Source organism: Akebia trifoliata, chromosome 3 (genome assembly GCF_017979445.1).
Source record: "Akebia trifoliata isolate Shusen 1 chromosome 3, ASM1797944v1, whole genome shotgun sequence".
NCBI lineage: Eukaryota > Viridiplantae > Streptophyta > Magnoliopsida > Ranunculales > Lardizabalaceae > Akebia > Akebia trifoliata.
Window position 1 is genome coordinate 50546992 of NC_141377.1, and position 10495 is coordinate 50557486.

The window sequence follows — 10495 nt, forward strand, 5'->3', positions numbered from 1 at the left end:
TAGATTTGCACTCCTTGGGATACACGGTTCCCTCGAGATACACTTTTGTAATGGGAAACTGCATCTGTGTATCCCGAGGAGTGCGACCTACGGTTCCAAACCTGCCACGTCAGGGTAGTGGATTGAGTTGGTAGTCAGATTATCACAACTCTTTTTAAAATTGTACGGAATCGTGAAAGACACAAGCTTATTGGAATTTAATCATTAAATTTCGATATATTATGAGGAATTAATTAAGATCAACCTATTGTGACACGATTTTAAAACTTGTTAGAGACCGACATAACTCCAATTAAATCATCTTGACTTCAAGGTAACCAATCGACCACAGAGTGTCGTGGATATGTATCACCCCCCCTTACATGAACTTCTTTAAGATTCAAGATGATTAGTCCGATAATTTAAAAATCTTGTTCGAGTACAAGAAAGTTTAAATGAGTGACTAAGTTTATATTTTTCATATAAAATTATTATTTGTTAAGAATTTAGATGTTTTTCTTTATTATTATAATGGAAGAAGGTGAAGTAGTAGTGGTTCGACACCAAAATTTGTATTCACAAATGCCCCATTTTTTACATTTAAATTTAATATAATCAAAGGTTATTTCCATAAAAAACCAATAAATTCTTTAATTTATAACATTATAAAAATATTTTATTTATTTATTAAGGTTATGTTTGGATTGAGATAAGTGGAGAGAAGAGAAATTCAATTTCTCTCCACCATGTTTGGATTGACTGAGAGAATTTGGGACAACTTTAAAATTTTAAAATATTTAAAAAGTGATGTAGGAGCAAAGTTGAAATTATAAGATATTTAAAAAGATTTATCTCCTCTTTTCTCTACTTTTGGAGAGAGAAAATTCACATTTTTTTTTTCTCTTTCTCTCTTCACTTAACAATCCAAATAAGAGAAATAAAGAGAAACTCATTTATTTTCTCTTCTCTCAATTTCTCTCAATCAGAACACAGTCCAAGTAACGTTCAAAAACCTTTTAATCAATTATTTAAATTATGGATAAGCCATTTTGATAAATGTGTGTTTGCACGTAGCACCTTCCATTGTTCACATGATGAGACATTGATAACCTTAAAAAGACGACTACGGTGAGTTAAAAGAAATTTAATAAAAATACAAGAGATTTACTTCATAGACCTAATTGTTACATTTTTATTACAAAAATCCCCTTGGAATTTTGACAACTCCAAGGGAACCTTACTTTATGAAATTTGTTACCTATCAAACCTCACTTTATCAAGTTTGTTATCCAACAAACTTTGGAATGGTGCTCAATGTCGTAAAATTCAAATTTATGTAGTTACTTTTTCGTTTAACAAACCTTAGAGTGGATTCTAACCACTTCAATTTGGAGCATAAAAAACATGCATGATCTAATGCCACAGGGTTATATTGTTGATTTGCCTTCATTATTGCTGTATATTTTGTGGAATGTTTTCAAAGACAGTTGTGTGTGAGGTGCTTGCCATCAATGAATGCAAAAAAGTAATGATAGAGAAGTACACACACAAACATATCACAAAAGGCGGAATGACTTAAATCTTTTAAACTGGTAACTTGAGAAAAGAAACAATGATGCATCATACTGATAGGGGTTGTTTTGGTTGTTATTTAACCTATGTAGCTGGAAACCAAAAAAAAAATCGGAAATGAATTGAATCTTATGGTAGGCAGCCCAAAACTACTAACCAGCATATGCGCATAAGGTGCATGTCACAAGATTTCAATTTTTCTCAAAACCTGCATGGCATTTTGGGAGCAATTCATTTTGAGGCATGAGGCTCCTATTAGGATATCAATTTATAATGCAGAATCACATATAATCCACATGTTGCAACTTTTTATTTTTTATCCACATTTTTCAAATTTTTTGTCTCATCAAGGAGATCTCCAAGTCACATCTGACCTACCACGGCTTGTTAGTCGTCCAATTAATTGAATCCTTCTGAACATTTGAGGAGGGGGGAGAGGGGTGCGGTTGAACGGTTAAAAGGAAGGGAACCTAGATGGTTAGGAATTCTAATAGCTTAATCAGTTAGTTTTTTGGGCTTATTGGGTGTGTTGTATTTTCCTAGTATGTATGATGTGTAATCCCTATGCTGTGTATAATTGTAATCCTAAGGTAGTGATTTTGCCTTTGCTAATCAAGTTCCCCGAAAGCAACACGTTATTTCTGGATTTTTGTTTTTGGGTATCTTTGGTGCATTACTTCTATTTATTTCATTCATAACAGACAAAATCTATGTATATCCTGTGGTATTTGATTCAAATAATTCCTGCTTGTAGCTTTGGGATTTGGAAAGTCTGTTGGAAGGTTTTGGAAATGCTCCGAAGATTCAGTCAGTCATGGCTGATAGTGACAGTGATGAGATGGATGTGGACATTAAACCTGCTAAATCTTCCAAAGGTGTGTTGGTCTCTTCATATTTTCAAAGCTTAAGTTATTATATTGTTCACTTTATCAAAATCTAATTGGCATGCTTTGAAGAAGATTATCAGTTTCTATTGTGTATTGTGAGATCTCTAGTTGTACATGACCTATTTTTGGGGTGAGTCCTCATTCAGATTTGAAGACATCTCATCTTCAAATATCTATAGGCACCTAAATTACGCTGACATGGTGATACATTTCCTTTTGTATCCTATGTACCTACCAGTGGATCAGTATGTGCTCAGATCCAAGTTGCATTTTTTATATTAAGTTTTAACTTGGTACACCATAGAAGAGACCCTATGGGTGGCCTAATTTAGGCCATTATTTACACTAAATACAGTCTTTCCTTGAGTTATTATTATCTCTTTGTCAATGCATTACAACTTGCCACCTATTTTAATTTGGTTTTTGTTACTGATGCGGATGCATCTCTATGCTGGGCGAGGTGGCCCACGAGATGCGGCCCATTGGTGGGATGGCCCATGTGGTGGGATCCTGTGATGGGGGTGACCCACCAGATGGGGCTCACTAAGGGGGAGGGCTTGACTGGATACTTTGGGCTATGAGATAAAGGAATTAATCTTGCGCTTCTCATCAGTCGTGACTTTTGGTGGAGTATTGGATAATATCTTGCGTTAATTATACTTGGTAAACCTAGGATTGTCAACGGGCCGTGCCTCTTCTCATGGATAGGGCCTAAGCCTATCTAATTAGAGAGTTGGGCTTGAGTCGGACATGTTGAGTAAGATCTCTTAGTGGAATCCTTCGTTTGTTGGAGGCGATTTCTAGGCTTCCAGTTAACCTTAGTAGGAGTAAGATGTTTTTAGTGGGTGAGACTCCAAGGGTTGATTGGGTTCCAGGTGGGGTCTTGGGGTTACCTTTGGGGGAAGCTTACAATAGCAAGGAAATTTGGGATCTAGTTATTGATAGGGTTAGGAAGAGAGGGCTAAATATCTTTTTAAGGGTGGGAAAATGATTCTTATTAAGAGTTCTTTGGCCAACATTCCAAATTATGTCCTGTCCTTATCCTCTTAGCTGAGAAGTGTGGAAATTAAAAGCTCGACAGTCTTTGTCATGATTTCTTTTAGCATGACAAGGATGGAAAGAAAATGTATCACCTGGGAAGTTGGCATATAATTTGTCCTCCTAAGAGATGGGGTGGGCTGGGTTCATAAAGTTTTGTTTCATGAATTTGGCTCTCTTAAGGAGATTTGGTGTCGAGGACAGAAAGTCTCTGGAGGAAAGTGACGTAGCGGAAGCGTGTGAATCAAGAGATTCAATAGGAATTTAAAGATGGTGTGCAATGGAACACATAAAATCAATTTGAATTAATAAATTCAATTGATAAACAAGCAATAGTTTGAAGAAGATAAAGCATAAAGCTAAAAAGTAATTAAGAGAGAAAAGATAATTAAATTGATATGTTTTTGAAATTCATTGAATTTTGTTTTTGGAGCTCCTTATATAGATAACTCCATCATAGCAATTTAGAAATCTTCTAAAACAGTAAAAAGAAATTTTCCTAATCTATTTATAATATAATAACTACTTTCTAAACCTATTAGAACTCTATTTAGATACTTCTAAGCACTTCTAATTGTAGTCTAAATAATGAAAACGAATTTAGAACAAAATACAAACTTACAAGGATTTGTACTCCTCACATAACTATGAAATATAAATCCTACTAGAAGTAGAAATATAAATCCTACAAAATTAGAAAATATAAATCTTACTAGAATTAAGAACTACTAAGACTCTAACTAGGATTGTAGATGTCCTACATTAGAAAGTGATAGATGAGAAGTTTGAAGTTTTGGAGTGCCGGAGTTGGGGTGGGAGAGTAAAGAAGCTAAATGGTTGTATGGATGCGGGATCTGGAAAGGGATCCTCAAGAGACTTCCATTATTTAGTAAGAAACTTAAATTCAAGGTGGGGTGTGGTGATAAGAGTCCGTTTTTGGGAGGATTGGTGGTGTGGAGATCTCCCTTTAAATGCCCGATTTCCCAACCTCAGTGTGCTCTATGCACTTGTCAGTGTCCGTCTGAATTCAGACACCCAATATGATTGGAAGATCATAGCTTGAAGTTGCATCTGTGGACAATTAGGACCATTTCATAGATGATAAAAATATTTGACATCCCGGTAATATTTATCTCCTAACATTTTTCCGCTTAATTTCTGCAGGGTCCAAGAGGCAAAGGGCCAATGAAGGACTAGGTTGTGGCGATGCTTCCAACAGTTTCTTTTCGGACGTGTAGTATTTTATCACTTTTTTATTTTCGTTTCAATAGAGAACATTGTTTCAGGTGCATAGAAATTATATATGATGTTTGACCTGTAATAGATAGTTCGAGGGCGTGATATCTTAAGACATTGTAATTATTTTTATGTTCTTAGTCCCATTTTGAAAATTTGTATCAAGACCCATCCTACTGGAACTTTTGTGATGACAGTGATACTCAATCTGGATAGCTTGATATCTGACAGAACCATTTAGCCATTACTGGGTTGGTGTGTTTGAGCTGCTTTGGCTACAGCCATGAATCTAACTTCTTCCCGAGCCCGATCCCATTGGCAATGCATGAAAGCCGACTGCTCGCTAGCTCGCCTTGGTAAAGCATTGTTCTAATGATTGTTGGAAGTTGCTGCCATGGTTCAAAATATTGTTTCTTTTTGAAATATTTTGATTTCGAAAATTGGATGTTTAATTTTAGAACATCTCGGAATATTTCGATTGAGGATTTGAAGTGTCTTTTCTCTCCTGTTTTAAATGTTGGCTTGAGATGAGAATTTAAACATTGGTTGGAGCTTTGTAAAAGATGATCTATTTATTGGATTGTTGGGATGGATGAACTTTGGCACTACCATTCATTGTGCGTAACCCACTGATGCATTCATTGTTTGTCACTTTTTTTTTTTCCTTTGGAAAATGCTCTTGTACCATAAATTCACGATCCTTGTTAGCAATTCAGAATGCGACAAAAATTGAATATATGAAAAATTCAAGTTTTACTTGTCAAATGGGAAATATGGGAGAGTGGAGACGATGGATAGATTGAGAAGTCCCCAATCGATGGAGGAGACTGGAATTTCATTGGTAACTTAAGTTAATGTCATTTCGAAAGAATGATAATTTTATTGAAAAAAGTAAAAAAAATTCACTGAATATTTTTGCAAATAAAACTAAAGATTACCAACAAGGTTCATGGCTGGTATTATATTGAACCTGGTATTGTAGAAACCTTTCCTCACAACCAACTCGATTCCTTGTCACTCTTTGTATTTCTGAAACTCGATTGAGCTAACCAATTGGGAATCAAATTTTTTTTTTTTTTCTTCTTTGAGAGCCATTTTTACTAAGAGCACGACAATATGTGTACTAAATTCTTCTTTGATATCACAAGAATTCAGGTGCTCTTAGTAAAAGTTGAGGTGGCAATAGAATGTCATTTTTATTTTTGGGTTGTGGTAATAAGAATTCCTCTTTACCAGTTAGCACGATTTTTTTGGTGCGCGGGAGGCCATAGTACGTGGCAAGAGCTTTTCCGCGGAGCCGCGTAACGTTATTCAACATCAGGAGTACAGGATCTTCAATCTTTTGTTTAAAAAGTGTCGCCAAAGCAAAGCAGTGAGTGAGCAAGCCAATCTCAAAAGCAATGGTGTCGGTTTCGTCTCTGTATATCCAATCCGTACGGTCTCTTCTCTGCGAATCCATACCCCTCGTTCCTCAAACTAAAGGTCACAACTTTAAAACCGTAGACCTAAATTTGTAACCATAATTTTCTGTTTCGCGACAGATTTCCTGAAATTTCTTGCTTGATTTCTCCAGGAATCATAACATGCAGAAATAAATCATCTCTGTGCTTCAACAGAAACGAATCAGATAAAAATTCACTGTAATTGCAATTCGAATCTTCTTCTTTGCTATTCCTTGTGAATTTCCATTAGTTTTTTTTTAATTTTATTTTTAAATTTAGTTATTTCTTATAGTTTTTACGTGGAAGAACAATCAAAGACGACTAAAAGGAGAGAAGCGTTGTTTCAGATTGTATTTGCGGCATTTTCTTTCCCATCTATTATTTCAGTTGCTTCGGCAGAGAGTGGTAATCCCCCCACACCCCTCTCTAATCAATATTTTTAAAATTCTGTTAAAATTTGATTGATTTTGTTGTTTTTTAGATGGACAAGAGGATTTTCGTATTTACTCGGATGACACGAACAAGTTCAAGATTTTGATTCCTCAAGGTGAATACTTTAGCACTTTTGAACTCATTTTAGAAGTTAATTATAATTGTTGATTTATACCAGAGTGATTAACTTTCATATCTGCTATTGGCACCCCAACTTTTACTTATTACACCCAATTACCAATAAAGAAAATAATCAAATGGATTTTCCCCAAAAGGTGCGCCACTTATGTCCAAATTCTGGTTTCGGTGTACTGTTCATTTTAATTCCCAAAACATGCATTTCGGATCAATTCATCACTTTCATAATCAATGACTTGATAGATATTAAAAGTGATGAACTCATGAGTTTGTACGTTATAAAATAAAAATGACGAATGCATGTTCTGCACCACTAACACCGGTGTATTTTTGGTGTATTGGTTGGGTTTGTAACTTTGTATCATTTAATACTGGAGCCAGCACACATCTTGGGTTCATACCTTGGAAGTAGTGTCTTGGGGAAAGGGCTACCTGGGCCCCAAAAAGAAGGGTACCAGAGTTAAAGCCACTATAAAGTGGCACTGAGGGTATTAGTAGTGCAAGGGATGACCTGGGGAAAGGGTTACCGAAGGTCCAAAAAGAAGGTACCAGGGTGACAGCCGCCACAAAGTGGTCTGTCATGGGTGTCGGCTGTGGAGCATAGTGGTATGTTAAAATCCCAAAGAGGTATGGGCTTAACTTTCCGCAGCATTAACGCCTAGATATTTTGGTGTACTGGTTGAGTTCGTGTTAGATCAGGCTCTAGCATTCCTTAACTTGAGCGGGGAAAATGATTGTATATCCTATTAGGTGATCTATCCAATAAAGCCATTTACTGGTTTCTTGACTGTTAATTGTGACAGTGTGAAAGAATGCAACTTATCGTGTGGTTGGGTTTGTTCAATTGAGGTAATACTTTGGGCAAAGTGATCTCCTATACCGGGGGTCATTGATGGCTCTTCTCCACATTTTCATACAAAATCATCCTGGAAACAAACAATTTATTTAATGAGATTCGACTTATTCACTCGATGTGCCTTTTAACTTTGCCAAAACTTTACACTAATGTACCGGATCATATCGGTGCTAATGCACTGGGAGTTCTTTAACTTGACTAAAATTTCTCATGAGATTGAACTTAACTTTTAATTTTATTTTTTGGAGTAGATTATTTGAAGGGGCTAGCTTCTTAATGTGAGTGTTGATACCTAAGACCTATGTTCAAAATCCACCATCACTTTTGAGTTACTGATCTCATTAGAAGCAAGCTTATTCGGTGGTAACAACTACTATTTCATTGTTACGTACTGAATTTTTTTTTTCCGGTGTATTTGATCATCTATGCCTATCATGAGGAAGCTGAAAGGAATTCTAGAACCTGTTCTGTACAAAGTTTGAACATACCTGATGCAAAAAAATAAAAAAATAAAAAATAAATAAAATTGAGGCTCAATAACAGCACAGATGAGGGGATGAAAGGAAATCAGGGCAGCAAATGAGGAATATTGGTGATAATGTCGTCTTGCTGAAATCAGGGTAGATCAGAACCAGACATTCTTTTTCTTTCTTTTTTAAAAATAAAATAAAAATAAGGAACACTATTATTGTTTTTGTTATGCCTATGACAACCTGAAGAGGCTGAAAAATGAATGCCTGGAGTGATGCAAGTAGAGGAAAATTTTGACAATCATTTGAACCGTGGACTACGTAAATTGACACCAAATGAAACCATTAGGTTGTGCGAGTCTAATTGTGTGCCTGGATTTAGTTATACGACTGCTGCATTTATAGTTTATGGTACTTTGTATGTTATATTTTAACATTATTATAAATACTACCACTTTTGAAACATGTTGGTATTAATGGGTAAAAAGGGGCAAATGGCCTTGCAGATTGGCAAGTAGGCGCAGGACAGACTGACGGAATCAGATCAGTAACTGGATTTTACCCACAAGAGACTTCTAATTCTAATGGTATTCATTGGGTGTTTCTGATTGTTCATTCTATTTAATAGTTGATTCCTGAATTTAAGATTCGCTGAATGGTTGCTTTAGTCAGTGTTGTAATCACGGGGCTTGGTGCGGATTTTACTAGATTAGAATCTTTTGGCAAAGTCGATGCTTTCGCGGAGAGTCTGGTGGGTTATACATTGAATTTATTGATTCTTGCAATGGAAAACTCATTGGATCTGTATGCTTATTAGAATGTATTTTCAAATGCCATTTACAGGTCAGTGGGTTGGACAGAAGCTGGCAGAGGCCTCCTGGTGTGGCAGCAAAACTCATCGATTCTAAAGCTGCAAATGGTAATTGTCTCTCTCATTTGTAGGTGTTCTAGTGTGGAAAGTATTGAGGTCTATTAGTGGGTTGGCCGTGAGGATTGAGTATTAATGCATAGCTAGAGTTGACATATATGCGTGGGGATGTGCTGTTCTTAACAATGTCAAACATTTCTTTTTTTAATTTGCTTACCATTTGTATTCTTTTTCTGTTTATAAAATTCAAACTGAGCAGGGCTGTATTATATCGAGTATTCACTGCAAAACCCTGGTGAAAGCTGTAGGCACATATTTTCTGTCATTGGGATGGCATCTAATGGTTGGTACAATAGGCTGTATACTGTAACAGGGCAGGTGAGTGTGGCTACTCAAGAAGTGAATATTTCATTTCTTTCTTTTATTTAGGGATCTCAGTAGCTGTTTCGATTGATTTGATTCTATTTTTCCCCACTAATTTCAGAATCTATTTTATTTTCATCTAGAGAGCTGTTATTGGCCCCCTAACTTACTTATTACACCCCAATTAAAAATAAATAAAATTAGTGGATGGTTGAGAATAAGTAAACGTTGGGATGCCAATAGAAGCTCTCTTGTGTTTTTTTGTTAGATTTTTATTTTTTGGGTTTAGGATTTTATGAGCCTATTCATAATTATAAACAACTACTGAAATTGTTTGAACATAATGTTCTTTCATGTTGAGATTATAATTTGAGCCAAACCTTTGTAATGTTTAAAGCGTGTTTTAATTGCAGTTTATGGAAGAAGAGTCAGAGAAATATGGGCCCAAAATTGAGAAGGTGAGCTAAATTTGACTCGATCAGTATCTTTTATTTCCATGAATCACCGCAATTATGAAGCTTCTTGACTGGAGTGTTCTACTGTTTTGCAGACCGTCTCATCTTTCAGGTTTACTTGAGTAAATGATCAGAATCTTTATCAAAGAGGGGACAAGCTGCAACCTTTATCTATTTTTGATTAAAAGAATGTTTTTCTTCGTAACCTCTAGTATATATTTTACTTCCACGAATCATGAGAACCTCACCTGCTCACACCTTATGCAGCTGAGGTTAGATGTCATGAAGCCGGTCGATCAAAGTTCTACCACTTTGCAGTCTGTTTCATCCTTCACACCCGAGTAAATCTTTCAAAACCTCAAGTCATATGTTCTTTGTCCACTCAGATTTGATGTATTTCTACATTGTACTAAGATACATTTCTCTGATAAATGGTTCAAATTCTTTACATTGGGTTCTGTAATTGTGATTGTCACAACAATATCCCATTGCCTGTCTTTGTCGGGTTTCAAAGGTACTTATGTAATTTAGAAATTATGAATTATCGTTGATGTTTCATCAACATTGTTCACCCATAAGTAGGTGGCATGTGCATTTGTACATGAGTTTGAAAAACAGCATTTTTGGGATTTTTCTGACCTCAACCTAGGTTAGGATGTTATAAAAAACGCTGATTTCCTATAAATCACTTCTAATCTTCTAGGGATTAATACATTTTTTTCTTGGAAATCCCTAGTATCCCAACGGTTATATTGATGG

The 10495-nt window shown here is 35.7% G+C and overlaps 1 protein-coding gene and 1 long non-coding RNA gene across 3 annotated transcripts; both read left to right on the forward strand.

Moving 5' to 3' along the window:
* Nucleotides 1-2266: 2266 nt before the first annotated feature.
* Nucleotides 2267-4877, forward strand: LOC147407743 (uncharacterized). Its single transcript, XR_015176871.1, has 2 exons — nt 2267-2426; nt 4641-4877. It is a non-coding gene; the product is annotated as an uncharacterized LOC147407743 (long non-coding RNA).
* Nucleotides 4878-6035: 1158 nt separating this feature from the next.
* LOC147407744 (Photosystem II reaction center PsbP family protein) lies at nt 6036-10184 on the forward strand. Of its 2 annotated transcripts, XM_086436470.1 has the most exons (11): nt 6036-6194; nt 6286-6352; nt 6447-6559; nt 6636-6701; nt 8557-8637; nt 8719-8801; nt 8894-8969; nt 9178-9296; nt 9695-9739; nt 9832-9848; nt 10004-10184. In XM_086436470.1, the coding sequence occupies exons 1-11, from the start codon at nt 6113-6115 to the stop codon at nt 10005-10007; spliced, it is 753 nt and encodes a 250-aa protein (XP_086292596.1). In that variant the 5' UTR covers nt 6036-6112; the 3' UTR covers nt 10008-10184. The 2 variants fall into 2 exon arrangements, with proteins under 2 accessions (XP_086292596.1, XP_086292595.1); XM_086436469.1 differs by having other exon boundaries at nt 6037-6194; nt 9832-10184.
* The last annotated feature ends 311 nt before the right edge of the window (nt 10185-10495 follow it).